Source organism: Zingiber officinale, chromosome 1A (genome assembly GCF_018446385.1).
Source record: "Zingiber officinale cultivar Zhangliang chromosome 1A, Zo_v1.1, whole genome shotgun sequence".
NCBI lineage: Eukaryota > Viridiplantae > Streptophyta > Magnoliopsida > Zingiberales > Zingiberaceae > Zingiber > Zingiber officinale.
Window position 1 is genome coordinate 876,238 of NC_055987.1, and position 18,909 is coordinate 895,146.

Consider the following 18,909-nt stretch of genomic DNA (forward strand, 5'->3'; position numbering starts at 1 on the left):
CAAAAGGAAAAAAGAAATTATCTCAGAAAGTACTGCATTTATAACATATGAACCCAAGTCAACCTCTCTTGCATTGACATTGTGAAACATGGATCCCACAGATGAAACATGCTGTGGCATACATTTCACAATTGTATTCTGGAAAAAGAAATGAACTGCATTATTATAGAGTAATGTTTAAGAATTATAAGGATGCCTTGTCATTTACTACGTAATTTAAAAAAGATATCTATATTAGCACAATGGGATATAAATAGTGGCACAATTATAAAAAGAAGCATGATGACTCCTATAAAAAATATAACTAAACAAAAATAACTCATGCAATAGTACAATGAGTATGCGAAGATATTTTGTACAGAAAAGGTCAGGCAAAATGCTTACTCTCACTCTTACAGGGTGTAACTTGTAAGCATCTATTATATTGGCTTATTTTCTATAGTCTTGCTAAGGAGTCCAAAACAATACAGAATCTGTTAAATATCAACTCCAACCCAAATAAAGGATAAAACTTATCCAATAAAAGATAAGAGTTATAGATAAGATTTACTATTTAATTATTTATTTTTCTAATAGATAAAGATGACGACTTGGTAAAAGATAAAATTAAATGTGTGGTCAAGAGTGTTTTTCTCATTTCATGGATAAGAATTAGAATTTCAATGGCTAGGATTTAATTTAATTGAACGGTCCAGATTGTATGAAGAGTACTATAAATACTCTACCTTGTATTTAGTTTCAATCATCAATCAAGTATCAATTTGTGAGTCAAAGTTTTTTTTTCTCTCTTCTTTGTCTTAGAATTGTGAGTGATCCACAAAAAAGGTGTTGTAGTGTTGTTATTGTTAGTGTAAGACAAGTAATTTATTTACTTGTTTGTTGGTCCAATTTTCAACATTTGGTATCAGAGCCAGGTTAATCATGGATTATTCTTGGTGGAGCTATCTTAGATTGTGAGGAGTTTTATGCTTTACAAGTTTTTTTAATCAAACTTGTTTGGTATAATCAAAGCTTTTCGACGTGATGGGGGACCTTCAAGTAGTAGGAGGTATCAAGAAGCTCAACAACAAAAACTACAACACGTGGGCAACATGCATGGAGTCTTACCTACAAGGTCAAGATCTTTGGGAGGTTGTTGGTGGTAGTGAAGCTACGCAGTCGGCAGAAGACGCCAATGGCATTTTGCGAAAATGGAATATTAAGGCAGGTAAAGCAATGTTTGCCTTAAAGATCACAATTGAAGAAGAAATGTTGGAGCACATCCGAGATGCCAAAACACCAAAGGAAGTGTGGGATATCTTTGCTACACTTTTTTCAAAGAAGAATGATACAAGATTGCAACTTCTGGAGAACGAGCTATTGTCAATAGCGCAATGTGACAAGACGATTGTCCAATACTTCCACAAGGTGAAGTTGATATGTCGCGAAATTTCAGAGCTAGATCCATCAGCTCCTATTGGGAAAGCAAGGATAAAAAGAATAATTATTCATGGTTTGAGGCCAGAATATCGAGGATTTATTGCTGCTATACAAGGATGGCCAACACAGCCATCGCTTCTTGAATTTGAAAATTTACTTGCAGGTCAAGAAGCTATGACTAAGCAAATGGGAGGACTCTCACTCAAAGATGAAGAAGAAGCGCTCTACACCAACAAAAATAAAGGCAACTTCAAACGGCACACTGGTGAATCTAAAAAGGATGGCGACAAAGGAAAAATCTATCATGGGAATGGAGGCTCTCGTCCAGAGGGAGCCTCGAAGAATTATGGTGATCGTAAAAAATTTTCTGGCGAGTGCTACAATTGTGGGAAGGTGGCCCACATGGCAAAAGATTGTTGGTCCAAGAAAAGGTTCGTTCAAAGCAACACAGCTACTTCCAATTCTAAAGAGAATAGCGAAGATGATTGGGATGCTGAAGCTTTGATGGATACGGAGGAAAAAGACTTGGCTCTCACAACAACGCCAGAACAGATTGACTACAAAAATGATTGGATCGTGGATTCAGGCTGCTCAAATCATATGACGGGTGATAAAGAAAAATTGCAAAACTTATCTCAATACAAAGGAGCTCGTATGGTGGTTACAACCGACAACTCAAGGTTACCAATAGCACATGTTGGTAAGACGGTAATTACGCCTCGATATAATTCTAAGCAAGTGCCTCTTCAAGATGTCTATCATGTCCCAGGAATGAAAAAGAATTTACTGTCTGTGGCCCAATTAACATCTTCAGGTCATTATGTTCTATTTGGTCCTGAAAATGTAAAGGTATATCGAAACCTCAAAATTTCAGAAACACCAACAATGGAGGGTCAACGATTAGAGTCGCTCTACGTGATGTCAGCAGAGTCTGCATATATAGACAAGACAAGAAAAAGTGAGACAGCAGTTATATGGCACATGCGGCTAGGTCATGTTAACTATTCCAAATTAAACATGATGATGCAGAAGTCAATGCTCAAGGGACTTCCTCAACTAGACATACGAACAGACACAATATGTGCAGGATGTCAGTATGGTAAAGCACACCAATTACCATATCAGGAGTCAAACTTCAAAGCAAAGGAACCATTGGAGTTAGTTCACTCTGATGTATTCAGGCCTGTTAAGCAGTCATCAATTGTTGGTATGCGGTATATCGTGACATTCATTGATGATTTCTCAAGGTATGTGTGGATTTTTTTTATGAAAGAAAAATCTGATACCTTCTCAATGTTCAAAGAGTTCAAGCAGTCAGTCGAAGGAGAATTGGGAAAAAAGATATGTTGCTTGCGCACAGACAATGGAGGAGAATATAGCTCAAGAGAGTTCTCTCAATACTTGAGAGAAAGTCGAGTATATCATCAATACACTTGTGCCAACACACCACAGCAGAATGGTGTAGCAGAAAGAAAGAACCGACATCTTGGAGAAATTTGTCGGAGTATGCTGCATGAGAAGAATGTACCTGGACGTTTTTGGGCTGAAGTAATGAGGACTGCAGCTTTTATCATCAATAAACTTCCTCAACCAAGGTTAGAATTTATTTCACCCTTTGAGAAGTTATGGAACAAAAAACCTACAGTTAGTTTACTTTCGAGTATTTGGATGTGTATGTTATGTATTTGTTCTTGATCACTTACGAAGCAAGTTTGACAAGAAAGCTATTAGATGCATCTTTGTGGGATACGATAGCCAGAGAAAGGGGTGGAAATGATGCGATCCAACAAGCGAAAGATGTTACACTTCACGAAATATAGTGTTCGATGAAGCATCTTCTTGGTGGACCACAGAGAAGGAGGTCTTGCCAGAATCTAAAGACCTTGAAGATAAAGTACAACAAAAGATGAGGGAGCATATAGTTCAACTTCAATCAGGTTCAGATGAATCAGGAGGTCCAAATGATAATGATGCAGAGCAAAGAGTAGCTCAGAGTCCTTGGCAAACCGGCATATATCAACATCCAAATGAAGAAGAAAGGCCTAATGAAGTGGAAGAATTAACTCCACAATCTCAACTCCGAAGGTCAACAAGAACACGAAGGCCAAATCCAAAATATGCAAATGCAGCCATAGTTGAAGAAGCAGTAGAGCCTGAGACGTTTGAAAAAGCATCACAAAGTTCTGAGTGGATGACAGCCATGAAACAAGAGATTGATGCACTGCAACGAAATCAGACTTGGGATCTCATACTAAAACCAAGAGATGTGAAACCCATTTCGTGCAAATGGGTTTACAAAATAAAGCGTCGTCCAGATGGGTCAATTGAAAGGTATAAGGCACGATTGGTAGCTCGTGGCTTCTCTCAACAGTACGGACTAGACTATGATGAAACGTTTAGTCCGGTGGCGAAACTTACAACTGTACGAGTTCTACTTGCACTTGCAACCAACAAAGATTGGAATCTGTGGCAAATGGATGTGAAAAATGCTTTTCTTCATGGAGAATTGGATCGAGAAATTCATATGATCCAACCAATAGGCTTTCAGAACAAACATCATCCTGAATATGTGTGTAAACTGCGGAAAGCGCTCTATGGATTGAAACAAGCACCTAGGGCATGGTATGGTAAGATTGCTGAATTTCTAACTCAGAGTGGTTATTTAGTAACATATGCAGATTCTAGTCTATTTGTCAAATCAAATGAAGGAAAACTAGCTATCGTGCTTGTATATGTTGATGACTTAGTCATCACCGGTGATGATGGATCAGAAATTTTTCAGACAAAGGAGAATTTATCAATCCAATTTCAAATGAAAGAACTTGGACAACTCAAGCATTTTCTTGGTTTAGAGATTGACCGCACACAGAAAGGAATATTCCTTTGTCAACAAAAGTACTCCAAAGACTTGTTGAAAAGGTTCGGAATGCTCGACTGCAAACCAATCTCAACACCTATGGAATCAAATTTCAGAATGTGTGCACATGAAGGAAAAAGCTTAGAAGATACAACTATGTATCAAAAATTGGTAAGCAATTTCATCTACTTAACCTTAACTCGACATGATATTTCTTATGCAGTTAGTGTAATAAGTCGGTACATGCAAAATCCAATGAAGCCTCATTTGGAAGCAGTTCGACGAATACTAAGATATGTGAAGAGCACAATTGATTATGGTCTTGTGTATAAAAGAATTGGAGACTGTAAGTTAGTTGGTTACTGTGATGCTGACTATGCAGGAGATCATGACACCAGAAGGTCAACAACTGGTTACTTATTTAAGCTTGGTTCTGGAGCAATTTCTTGGTGCAGCAAGAGACAACCAACTGTATCATTATCAAGCACTGAAGCTGAGTATCGAGCAGCAGCAATGGCAACTCAAGAAACCACATGGTTGATTCAACTATTAAATAACCTACATCAACCAGTTGATTATGCAGTTCCAATATATTGTGACAATCAATCGGCAATTCGTTTGGCGGAAAATCCGATCTTTCATGCAAGAACTAAACATGTTGAAGTGCACTATCATTTTATCAGAGAAAAAGTTCTCCAAGAAGAAATTGAGATGAGACAAATCAGTACAGATGATCAAGTTGCATATTTGTTCACAAAAGGCTTGAGCGCCAGCAAATTCAAAAGGTTTTGTGATCAACTCGGCATAGTACAAAGGGTTGGTGTTGAGGGGGAGTGTTAAATATCAACTCCAACCCAAATAAAGGATAAAACTTATCCAATAAAAGATAAGAGTTATAGATAAGATTTGCTATTTAATTATTTATTTTTCTAATAGATAAAGATGACGACTTGGTAAAAGATAAAATTAAATGAGTAGTCAAGAGTGTTTTTCTCATTTCATAGATAAGAATTAGAATTTCAATGGGTAGGATTTAATTTAATTGAACGGTCCAGATTGTATGAAGAGTACTATAAATACTCTACCTTGTATTTAGTTTCAATCATCAATCAAGTATCAATTTGTGAGTCAAAATTTTTTTTCTCTCTTCTTTGTCTTAGAATTGTGAGTGATCCACAAAAAAGGTATTGTAGTGTTGTTATTGTTAGTATAAGACAAGTAATTTATTTACTTGTTTGTTGGTCCAATTTTCAACAGAATCTTCAATAAGGGGCACTAAACAACTGAAGCAATGTGAAACCCTCAGATTTGATGCAAGGATTATCATCTCAATCTCAACAATAAGTTTCGCAATGAATAAGCCAATAAGGAACTTAGTTCCAACAGTAAATCTTGATGGATTACCATAGTTTGATATTAAACAAATCTCAAATTGAAGAGCTCATGGGCTAAAATACTAGAATCACTTGTATGTATTTTAAAAATTCATGTACACAAAACATGTACTGGAACAAAAAATATTGAGTTTGGTTCATATGCATAATCCAACACTCTCTCTCCTTGGCATTTACAATTTAATCTCAATCTACATTAGTCACAAAAAACATGTAAAATAACAAAGCAGCAAGTACTATTTGTAAAGAGAACATGCAAACAAAACACATATATTGGAACAGGGAAATTTGAGTTTGGTTCCTGTGGATACATGCATCCACACTTTTTTTGTCCTTGGCATTTGCAATATAATCTTAATCCACACAAGTCACAAAATAATGCAACATAACTAATGCCAGCGAGTGCCATTTGTAGACAAACTTTGCCTATTCCTATCACAGTAACTACAGAGAATAGCCAATTTCACATGCAACGAACCTTATTACTAATCTATATTCTTCTCCAATTTGACATTGTTGACCCATGAAAAGGACAACTACCAGACAACCTATCATTTACCAAAGTTTATGATGAATTTCCTATTTTTGTCATCTTACCTTGACTATTATAAACAATACACTTCAAAAATGTTGGTTAATTAAATTGCCCCCTCAAATATAATTCTTAAAACTCTTCTCTCGCCTAAGTTTAATGTTGGGTTTACATGCAAGGGGAGAAAGTGGGAGGGAAAGAAGTAGTTTAAGTGAAGGGAAAGAAAAGAAAAGAATTATATTGTCTTATTTCAATGTATTCCAATTATCTGGTTACTTGATCAAATCAAAAGGAAAGAAATTATATAACTCATTTGCTTTTAATTAACATGGTTTTTACATAGTTATATTGGGATTTCTTAAAAATATACATGTAACTTAGTTAACTTAGTCTTTTCAAAGATACGTACCTAACTTAGCTAAATTCATTTTACTTTAATATTATTGTAATTTACTTACTACAAGCAAAACTTATTTCACAAAAGAGTTGGTTTAGGGCATCATGCCTAAATTTAACATAGATTAATTTAATATTTTTTTGACATAGACAATATTTTTATTTGTAATTTATTGTTACTCATGGCTATTCAACTTACTGGTTGCACTTATTTTGCCAAATTCATCTATCAAAATTTAGATAGGTTTCTAATTAAAATACATGACTGTAATAAAGTGACTGTAGTAAAGTGATTAAAATACATGACTGTAATAAAGTGATCTAATTAGCTGAGGGATTAAGTAAGTATGATATATAAATTAAATTTTTTTGAACAAAATAGTTCAATTAAATTAGATATTCAAAATAAATTTAATTTTTAATGATCGGGTTCTATGACCGACAGACCGGATCTATGACCAACCGATCATATGCTGAGATACTTGCCTTTGAAGGATGGTAAACTAAGGGTATCTGCAACGATGGGTTTACAAAACCCAAGAAGTTGGGTTTTGTAAACCCAACTACATTGCACGTCTCCTAAAAGTTGAGGATTCAAGAAGCCAGCATCCAAAATTGAATGCTGACTTTATAGTGCTTTTAAGAATAAAAAAATTAATGGACATGGGTCTCACTGTTAGTTGTGAAGCATATACTTATTTTTCTTATTTTTTTTGTTTTAAAAAAAACTTAATGAAGACCACGTTCATTTTGGCAACGTCTATTTTTTTAGACAACGCGGTAAAAAAAACGACTATTTGATATTTTTTTATTTTAACAATAACTTTTTTTACCTTATAAATAGAGAAATATTTTTCATTTCTCTACTTACTATCTAAAACTTTCTCCACAATTTCTCTACCACGATATTTCTATCTCCTTATTCTAAATCACTGAAATATTCAGTGATTTATTCAACAATTTATCTGGTTCTACAAATACAGAGGGAAATTCAAACTCTCAAAATTCTCAATCGCATTCTCTTCCCAATCTTCATCCATCTCAATTTGCTTATGCAACTCAATTTTCACAAAAATACTTCCACTGGTTCGAATTTTGTTCCTCATGCTCCGTTTTTCATGTTTCCATCTAATTATGCTTCAATGGGTGACTAGTTTATGATGCAACCTCCTTCTCAAGTATTTACTACTCCATCTCCATCAAGCATGCCGTTGAATGAATCTCAACAGGTGAGTCTGGGAGGATCTGGATCTGATAGAGAGCTTCCAGCACCAATTTCAATGCTATGCTCTCAATTTCCACCACATTCGATGGCACCTGGGATAGAAAATATTAATAGCAAGGATGATGGGGAGGATGACAAAGAAGTGAATGCCTCTCGTAATAGAGCTAAGGTGATGTGGTCAACCGCTGAGGAGAAGTGTCTTGCAAGAGCTTGGGGAACTATTACCAATGACCCAAAAGTTGGTAATGCACAAAAGAATAAGTATTTTTGGCAACGTATCACCATGTACTACAATGATAATCGCCCTACGAGTACGACAGCAAGAGAATGAACATCGATAAAGTCACATTACTATCGGGTTAATTATGCTTGATATTGGTAAGTTCTCAGGATGGTACAATAATTTCTTCAACAATCGGGCTAGAGGTGAAAGTTGTGCTGATGTTTTAGCCACTACACATGATGTGTGGAAAAAGATACACAAGAATAAGGCTTTCAAGTATGAACACGTATGGAAGATTATAACAGAGTGCGAGAAATGGACTCCCCAATCTCTTGGTCGTCATGCTAACAAGAAGGCAAGGACTTCCGAATCAGGAGCACATACTTCTTCAACCAATCCGGATATTGATGGTGACTCTGAAATTCGCTCACGTCCAATATGGCAACAGAAGGCGAAAAGAAAGAATAAAGCCAGAGTTACAGAAGACGAAGACTTCAGCATGAAATGGGAACAAATGCAACAATATCCAAAGGAAAAATTGGCGTTTAAGGAACTCGAGCTAAAGCAAAAGGATTACGATATGATATGAAAGATACGAGTGGAATGACAGAGGCACAACTTCATTGGCATATGAAAATAATTGAAGAAATTACAAAGAGACGTGACCTACAATAGATTTGTCATTTGTAGATGTTTATGTTTTTTAATTTATGTTGGTCTTTGTCATTTGTGGACGTTTATATTTTTTTTTGAATTTATGTTGTACTTTATAGTTCATTGATTTGTAAGTTTTTTTATTTATGTTGGTCATTATGAGTTTTTTAAATAAAAAAGTGTCTTTATTGTATTACCAATACAAACTAGCCGTTATAAAATATTCATTATAAAATATCCATTATAAAATAGTCGTTATAAAAGTAGTCGTTATAAAATAGCTATTATAAATTAGCCATTGTAAAATAATCATTATAAAATAGCGGTTATAAAATTGACATTGTAAAATAGCTGTTATAATGTAGTCGTTGTAAAATAGCCGTTATAAACTAGCTGTTACAAATTAATCTATATATATCAATGTGGAAGTTATGATTCTCCATTCCATTGTATTTCTGATTTGAACCACTTAAAACTTCATTTATATTCGAAATGTCTAAAGATCTTAATCACTCTAGAGAAAATAATATCCGTGAATTTTAGAGAAATGAGATGTGGGAAGATGCGGAAGATGATGTTGATCAAATGATGATTACACTACTTGAGCAGGAAGAGCAGAGACGGTAAGAAACTCGAAGTTTTCAAAGACCTACAAATCGGAGATATGTGGACCGGAATCGTGAAGACGGGCATGTTCGCCTTGTCCGAGATTACTTCTCGGATGTTCCAACATTTCACGCTGAAGTCTTTCGACAACGATTTCGCATGCGAAGAGAGTTATTTGTTCGCATAGTCGATGCCCTGACAGATTATTCAGAATATTGTCAGTGGAGGAGAGATGCAATTGGGAGGAAAGGTTTGTCACCACTTCAAAAATGCACGGCGGCTATTCGTCAATTGACATATACATCCCCTGTCGACTCTCTAGATGAGTATGTACGGATGGGTGATAGAACTGCCCTTGATTGCTTGATCAACTTCTATCGATGTATGATCAATGTGTTTGGGGCACGATACTTGCGAAGACCCAATGCTGCTGACACTCAACGCTTGCTTCAAATGCATGAGCAGAGACATGATTTTCCTAGAATGTTAGACAGCCTTGATTGATTGCATTGGGAGTGGAGGAATTACCCCGTCGCTTGGAAAGGTCAGTTTACTAGAGACGATTATGACATCCCAACAATAATTCTTGAAGCTATTGCGTCTGCAGACTTGTGGATATAGCATGCTTTTTTTGGCGTCGCAGGGTCACCTAACGATATAAATGTTCTTAACGAATCACCATTATTTAACATTGTCCTACAGGGAAATGCTCCAGATGATAATTTCACGGTAAACAACACATCATATACAAAAGGATACTATCTGACAGATGGTATATACCCGGAATGGGCTACGTTCATGAAGGGGTTTCCATGTCCCGAGGATTCCAAAAGGAATAAAAAAATCAAGGAGAGACAGGAGGCTGCAAGAAAGGATGTGGAGCGAGCATTTGGAGTGCTCCAAGCTCATTGCACAATAATTAGAGGTCCTACGCAATCTTGGTACAAAAATGACTTAAAGAATATCATGTATACGTGCATTATTTTGCATAACATGATTATTGAGGATGAAGGAGATGCATCAATCAATTGGTCAGATGAAGACTCTCTTTCACCGGCATGAATAGTCATGAGCTCTACCCAAGAATTCCGAGAGTATCTCCAGAATTATAGCGAGCTACGTGATAGAGAAGTGCATCACCAGCATCGAGGCGACTTAATTGAACACGTCTCGACACGTTATGAATATAATTAGTGAGGAATAAGTTAATTATTAATTAATTCTGTTTTAATTATGTTATGTTTTATTTTATGATCTGTTATAATTAATGATTTATTTGTTAATTATGTTTTAATTATGTTTTAATTAATTCTGTTATAATTAATGATTTATTTGTTAATGTTGCAAATTATTAAATTTTCAATAATATTTTTATGAAATTATTTTGTTCATAAATAAATTTAGTGAAAATAAAAAATGGAGTTAATTATTATATATTAATTATTAAATTAATAATTTATTAAAAAATTATTAAATAAAACTAATATATATTATTAATAAATTAATTAACATGTATATTATCAATATATATTTATGATAATATATAAATAAATATTAAATAAGATAATAAATAGAAAATATAAATAATGATGTGGTGGGTCCAATATAAAGTTGTTTGTTAGGTTTATGATTGTAGGAAGAGGTTTATAAAAGTTGTAGATTTTTTACTTTTGATGTGGCAGTGATGTCGTATAGTAGGTCCCATGATAAAGTTGCATTTATAAGTTTAAGGTTGCGGTTACTCTAAGTACCGAGAGATTCAACCAGTACTTTGAGATGCTCATTCTTGTATGTGTTTTGTTTGCATGTTCTCTTTACAAATAGTACTTGCTGCTTTGTTATTTTTCATGTTTTTTGTGACTAATGTAGATTGAGATTAACTTGTAAATGCCAAGGAGAGATAGTGTTGGATTATGCATAATAAAAGCAATTTTAAGTTTAAGAATCTCTCTTTCAAGGGATAGGCAGTACTCTAGGATAAGTTTTGTGATGAACACGGAAGAATAGATAAGTCCTATCATAGATTTCAGTAATTTTGTTAGCTAGCTGACTGGAAGTAACTTTAGTGATTAAGGTCAGGTCAAGATACTCTAGGTCAGGTATTCGGGAGTTTCCATACCACTCCTTAATTGCCATTTCCCAGCATTGTGCTCGATCGGTACTAACCTCAATGGTTCGACCAGTCATTTAGTCGATTGTCCATTTGCTGAGAGCTATACTCCAAGAATGGAAAGTCAGGGCCCATAACTCCGGCCAAATATATGATCAACCATCTTTGTGGCATACCTGCCAACTCTTAAACCCGATTGGATTTTTAGTTGACCGCATACATACAAGGTGGAGTGCATCACTAGGTCCTTCGAGTTTGACCAACCCTTAGGTCGGTTATCCTTGTATTGAATGTCTTAGCGCTGGATGAGTAGTGAAATCCTATTGAGAGTGACACGTTGACTACCACGTCCTTTTGACTTTTACTGTCACCTTCCCTTAACTTTAACTAACAGATCTTCTCTAGGTCTGCTCGTAACCTCTCATATCAATAGAATAAACTAATATACAAATCAACTGCATTTTACAAATTACAAATTTATGTCATATTTAATTGCATCTCAAGTTGATCCTTTCCAACTTAAACTAATAATACATATAAGCCACATTATAAAATTGCAAACTTATTCCATACTTGACTGCATCTTAAGTTTATCAGTTTAAACTTTTCAAGTGTTGAAAAATATAGTTCGAGTGTTTAAATCTTGCTACAAACTGTTTTATAAATTAATTTTCCATTTAAAAAACTCGACTTGGGGTATAATTGGAGAAAATAAGATCTGGAGCACCTTTTTCGTAAATTAATGTATGACACCTCTAGTCTGGAAGAAAAAACTTAGGGAAAACAGAGATCTTAGGCATCTTTTATGAGAAGAAATCGAAGGAGGATGCAAATATCAATGATGACAGTTTTTTTAGTAAAAGTGCTAATTAAACTATAAATTGATTCGTTTGTCTTATACTACACTGCTGTTTTGCTTCATTAATTGCACCTTGCTATATCTACTGCACTCAAAATTAAGACCTGCAAGGTACATAAGGCGTCAAGAGTACTGTTTTCTTTCCGAATTTCTCCATCTTCAGATTTCTCCCGTCTCCATTTTTCAAGGAACATGTTTCCCGTCTCCATTTCTCAAGGAACATGGAAACACCAATAATATCATCATGGAGCTTGTGGCCTTGTAGGCTTGTGCTGAAAAGCGTAGAGCATCAATAATGTATCATCATTTCATCAAAAAGTATAGGGTACATTGTCATATACACATTATAACAACATATCTCTTTCACTCACATTCTTTTTAACATTAATAATTATTTATAGGCCTCATAGGTTGCCAGTCAGCGTCAAAACTATGGCAAATATTCTATGAATGAATCCATTAAACTATTGTGCTAATGCTAGGTTGTTCCCCGGAAGGAACGCGTTGCAGGGTCCGACTGTAACGTATCGGTAAGGACCGCTACATCTCCAGAACTCCAGTGTAGTGCTAAATATGCAAGAGTTTGCGTTACAGGGTCCGACTGTAATATCTCAGCAAGCACTGCTATATCTCTATCAGAACTTGGGTGTAGTGTTAAATAGGCAAGAGTTCTCACATCATACGTTGGATAAGGACAAATATGATAGAAAAACTAATAATCTAAGATTTGGAATATGAAACATAGAAACTCTCACTGGTAAATCAATAGAGATAGTAGATATGATGATTAGGAGAAAAATTAGTATTTTGTGTATACAAGAGACAAAATGGATAGGTGAGAAGGTAAAGATGATAGAGAACTCGGGTTTTAAGTTATGGTACACTGGAAAGAGTAAAGCAAGAAATGGAGTGGGTATTATTGTAGATAGTTTGTTAAAAGATAAAATTGTAGGAGTAGTTAGAAAAGAGGATAGAATTATAACCCTTAAGATAATAGTGGCAAAGGAAACTATGAATATAATTAGCGTATGTGCACCACAGGTAGGATTAGATGAAGCTACCAAATCAAGGTTTTGGGAGGACTTAGATGAAATAGTACAAAATATTCCACCAAATGAAATGATTTTAATAGGAGGTGATATAAATGGGCATGTTGGAGTGAAAATGAGGAATATGAGAAAGTATATGAGAATTATGGGTTTGGAATGAGGAATGAGGAAGGGAAAACTATATTAGATTTTGCAATAGCATATGACCTTATATTAGCTAATACGTTTTTTAAGAAAAGAGAAAAACACTTAGTCACATTCAAAAATAGGAATAATAAATCTCAAATTGACTTTCTTATGGTTAGGAAGAAGGATGGAAAGATTTGTAAAGATTGTAAAGTCATCCCTAGAGAAAGCTTAACTACCCAACATAAGTTAGTAGTGTTGAATATACGCCTCAAACATAGTATCAATAGAAAGAAAATATATACGATTCCTAGAATTAAGTGGTGGAAGTTAAAGGATGAGAAGCAAAATATATTTAAGAAGAAGGTACAAGTACAAGCATTAGATGAAATATACGATGACTCTAATACAACATGAAATAAAATGGTATCAAAGTTGAAAATAGTAGCTAAGAGTGTACTCGATGAGTCAAAAGGACATGCACCACTAAGTAAAGAATCTTGGTGGTGGAATGAGAAAGTACAAGAGAAAGTGAAGGAAAAACGAATAACTTACAAGAAATTATATATTTGTAAGAACGAGGAAAACTTAAAAAAATATACAATGGCCAAGAAAAAAGCTAAGAAAGTAGTGAGTGAAGCAAAAAATGAAACTTTTGAACAATTATATAAAAAATTAGATATAAAAGAAGGGGAAAGAGACATTTATAGAATAGCTAAAGTGAGAGAAAGGAAAACAAGAGATCTAAGTCAAATAAAATGTATTAAAGATGAATGTAATAGGGTATTAGTAAATGATGGAGAAATAAAAGAGAGGTGAAAGAGGTATTTTCATCAACTTTTTAATGAAGGTTTAGGTGACTAACTTAACTTAGGTAATTTAAGTAGGTCAAATGAGCATAGAAATTTTAATTTTTATCGTAAAATTCAAACTTCAGAAGTAAAACAAACTTTAAATGAGATGCACAATGGAAAAGCCGTTGGACCAGATGATATTCCGATAGAGGTATGGAAGTGCCTAGGGAAACAAGGTATTGAATGACTTACAAAATTATTTAACATGATATTGAAAATGAAAAAAATGCATGATCAATGGAGGATAAGTACTGTAGTTCCCTTATATAAGAACAAGAGAGACGTACAAAATTGTGCAAACTATAGGCGTATTAAACTAATGAGTCATACTATGAAACTTTGGGGAAAAAGTAATAGAAAAAATATTAAGGAAGGAGACCACAGTGAAAGAAAATCAATTTAGGTTCATGCCTGGAAGGTCGACAATAGAAGCTATACATCTTCTTAGACAATTAATTGAAAAATATCGGGAGCAAAAACAAGATCTACACATAATATTCATTGACTTAGAAAAAGCTTATGATAGAGTCCCAAGAGAAATTATCGGGAGAATTCTAGAAAAGAGGGGTGTTAGCGTAACATATATTGAACTAATTAAGGATATGTATGCGGATGTAACGACCAGAGTAAAGACTTCAGGTGGAGTAACTGAAGCATTTTCAATAAAGATATGATTACATCAAGGATCACCTCTAAGTTCCTATATTTTCATACTAATTATGGACGAACTCACTGCGCACATTCAAGACACAGTACCGTGGTGCATGTTGTTTGCAGATGATATTCTTTTAGTAGATGAAACACGAAAAGGAGTAAATGCTAAACTAGAATCTTGGAGGAAAACACTAGAATGAAAAGATTTTAAACTTATTAGATTAAAGACGGAATATATGGAATTTAAGTTTAGCAATATTAGAAGTAATGAAACAATTGTTAAGATAGGAGAGAACGAGTTGTCCGGAATCGAAAGATTTAAATATTTAGGATTATTTTTACAAAACGATGGAGAGATTGAGAGAGATGTCTTACATAGAATACAAGGAGGATGAGTGAAATGGAGAGGAGCGTCGAGTGTTTTATGTGACCGTAAAGTATCTCTTAAACTTAAAGGTAAGTTCTATAAAACCGCAGTTAGACCTGCTATGTTATATGAAACTAAATGTTGGGCTATGACTCGAGTACATGAGCAGAAGATAAGAGTTGCAGAGATGAGGATGTTAAGGTGGATGTGTGGACATACGAGGATGGACAAAATAAGAAATGAAAACATTAGAGAGAAAGTCGGAGTTGCATCTATTGATAAAAAAGCTCCGAGAGCCACGTTTAAGATAGTACGGACATGTACTTAGACAACCAATAACTGCTCCAGTTAGACGATGCGAAACTATGATAAACATGCATATCAAACGAGGAAGAGGAAAACAAAAAAAGACTTGATTAGCAACAATAAAACAAGATAAAATTTATTTAAATATAGATGATGATATAATAGGAGATAAAGCTCAATGGCGTAAAAGGATTCATACAGCCAACCTCACCTAGTGGGAAAAGGCTTGGTTGTTGTTGTTGTATAGGTCACTCAATCATCTTAAATTTATATTATATTGAATAAATACATTTTAAATATGTTTTAAATATTTATATTATTATTATTATTATTATTATTATTATTATGGATGACGCATATTTTGTCAATATTTGGCATCAGAGGAGTGAAATACATAAGTTGTGTGCGGGGTACCATATCTATGAACAACCGGCGGCTTGAAACATGGATGACTCATGTTTTACCAATATTTAGTTGGAAGTGGTTGATATGAACTTTGATGGACATAATTCGGATGATTCATAGAATTTTCAAAACCTTGAAAATTTTGATGATTTTGTGAAGGAAATGACATATTTGGAAATAGATGTGAGTATTGATAATTTGGTGGAATTTGTGAATTTTGGGAAGATGAATATTCTTGCGGGTTGTTTGTAGAATTCAATAAATTCGTAAAAAATATCCTATTATTTTTATCTATTTCGAATAGAAAACAAGATTGTAGGAACTTAAAAAAAAATAGATGAAGATAATATTAGAGAGTAGAATTGGAGAGTCTAGTAAATTGAAATAAAAATATGTGTACACATTGATGAGTATTTATAGATGAAGTTTCGAACTAAACTAATCATTTTATTTAATTTTTAATAAATACAATTTAAAAATTAAAAAATATATATACATATGGGATGGATCAGCCCCTAGCTGGCCCACCCCACGTTTGCTTGAACCCGTCAAATAAAGGGTGTTATATAACACTCTTTTCCAATGCTTTTAACCGTAAGGGGTGTTATAACACCCTTTACTATCTGCATTATATAGATGCACTTAGCAGGTAATTTCATAGAGCTTTTGGTCTGAAAGGCTGCTGCATTAAGTCAGAAAATTCAAAATCGATAGAAATTTATCCCTAAACGGTAGCAGAGACCTATAAGAAAATTTATACGCATAACTGTGAAAATTGAACCCCAAACTCATCCATCTCCTGCTTCGGTAACGCCAAACCAATCTCCACTCCACCGCCCGCATCCCTGCTCTCTGACACAGACATGGCTCCTCTCCATGCGATCGACGGGACGTCCACCTTCACCGGCCTTCCCCACCCGAAGTCAACGTCGTAAACTTTGAAAGTCGGCGACCCGGCGACGATAAAAGGCTGTTGCATCCTGATTTCCCGGTACTTTTCCGGCCAGTTATCCATGCCCTCTAGCGGATCACGTTTGAGCCTTTCGATGGTTTCACCGACGAGTCGTGCTGCCGTCGTAAACCCGTCTTCCCCCGCAAGGTCGCCAGCCTTCGCCTCGACGATGTAGCAGGCGATGCAGTTGCCGAAGTACTCCGTCGGGAGCGGCGGCTGCAACCGACGCCGGCAGTCTCCGGCGAACACCAAATAGAGATGCTTTTCCTCGGGGTATCCTCGCGCTCTGACGAGGCAAACCCACGCGTACGCGTAGGTCACCGCGATGGTGGAGCAGTGGAAGGAATACTTGGACTTGGAGGAGGCCATCTCCTTTAGCCTCCGGAGCTGGTCTGCGTTAATGGTAAAGTTGCCGAGGATCGAGCCCGGCGGAGCCAAATTCATCTTTATTGACTCGGTCGTCTGCGCATCGACGGCAAAGTTGCTGCAGAACCTGGAGTACACATCGCTCGGATTCGGAATCATGGTCCGGTCGAAGAAGGGCAGCGCCGGCGCCGGCGCCGCCTTGCCTGACCCTGCTGCGGTTCGAGAAGCCCAGGAGGAGATGAATCTGGTGGAGCTGGAGCCGTCACACGCCGAGTGGTGGACGGTCACGGCCACAGCCACGCCTCTGTTGGGAAACAGAGTCACCTGCACGGCCGTCACCGGCCTCCGGCCATTGTCTGGGTCAGCTAGTTGGGGGATCAAGTGAAGTAACCTGGCGTACTCGCATCCGGGGCGTCCGGAGAGGTTGTCGAAGTCCCCATCGTGCTCGACGACGGTGAAGGAAACAGAGTCACCCTCGACGTAGTGTAGCTCGTACTTGTCGTGGCTACCCGGGTGGAGGCGGATCTTGCCGGAGAGTGGGTAAAAGTCCCGGAGAGTGAGGGAGAGGGCGGATTTGAGAGTGGGAAGGAGGGAGTCGAGGAAGTGGCCGGAGGAGTGGGGGAAAGGGTAGAAGAAAAGGCGCTGAACTGGTCCAGCGTAGAGCCATGCTATGTCAAAGATGGTGAAAGGGAGAGAGGATTCCGGCACCGACCCCGGTGGAGGAGCGACTTCAGAGCTTTCGAGGACCGTAACTTTCGCAGCCGGCGGTGACATCTTGGAGAAAGAGTTGCAGTTTTGAGTGGCTAATGCAGATATAACTTGGCCACAAATGCAATCTCTGCTAGACGGGGGGCTGCCTCCTTCCTCACAAATTTTACCATTTGTAGGTTGTCATCATCTGCTACTAGAGCAGCAGTCGGTGAGACACTTGGTCGAAATCGCAATTAAAAAGTTTGATAGATACAGTGCATATTATTATTGGTAGACACTTAAGCCATGGAGACCGACTCTCCTCCAGTTTACCATTAGCTGAGAATGTTGATGTGGAGGTAAAATCATAACAGTTTGTTTTTTTTTCCCTTCATTAGAATATTTATACATCTATTATTCATTGATATTGTCTCTTTACACAACACTTTGTTTCAATAAATGTGCATAAAGAAAAATACTTTTTTCATTCTGTACTTCTACTATAAGAAAGTATTGTTTATTATTTTTTCATTAATACTTATATTTTTTAATTTAATTTAATTTTTATTGAATTTTATTTTTAATTATTTTTATTTATTATTTTTTTTAATTTTTTAAATATTTATTTAGTTTTATTTCTTTAATCAATTTTGTTTATTATTTTTTTTATCAAATTTTTTAATTTTTTAATATTTATTTAGTTTTATTTCTTTAATCAATTTTGTTTATTATTTTTTATCAAAATTTTTTATTTTTTTTATTTTATATAATTGTTAAATTACTCTCTTCCTTTAAATTATATTCCTAATTTGACATTTAAATTACCCGCATCCAACTATTAACACATGTCATAATCTTCTCTCCC

General features: G+C 35.7%; 3 protein-coding genes across 3 annotated transcripts; 2 read left to right on the forward strand and 1 right to left on the reverse strand.

Moving 5' to 3' along the window:
- Positions 1 to 7,803: 7,803 nt before the first annotated feature.
- Positions 7,804 to 8,635, forward strand: LOC122039042 (glutathione S-transferase T3-like). The gene is made up of 2 exons (XM_042599057.1): positions 7,804 to 8,134; positions 8,214 to 8,635. Exons 1-2 carry the CDS (start codon positions 7,804 to 7,806, stop codon positions 8,633 to 8,635), a joined length of 753 nt encoding a protein of 250 aa, XP_042454991.1.
- Positions 8,636 to 9,465: 830 nt separating this feature from the next.
- Positions 9,466 to 10,368, forward strand: LOC122039043. The gene is made up of 2 exons (XM_042599059.1): positions 9,466 to 9,688; positions 9,950 to 10,368. The coding sequence occupies exons 1-2, from the start codon at positions 9,466 to 9,468 to the stop codon at positions 10,366 to 10,368; spliced, it is 642 nt and encodes a 213-aa protein (XP_042454993.1).
- Positions 10,369 to 16,686: 6,318 nt separating this feature from the next.
- Positions 16,687 to 18,242, reverse strand: LOC121998398 (phenolic glucoside malonyltransferase 1-like). The gene has a single exon (XM_042553329.1). It carries the CDS (start codon positions 18,126 to 18,128, stop codon positions 16,791 to 16,793), a length of 1,338 nt encoding a protein of 445 aa, XP_042409263.1. The 5' UTR covers positions 18,129 to 18,242; the 3' UTR covers positions 16,687 to 16,790.
- Positions 18,243 to 18,909: the final 667 nt, after the last annotated feature.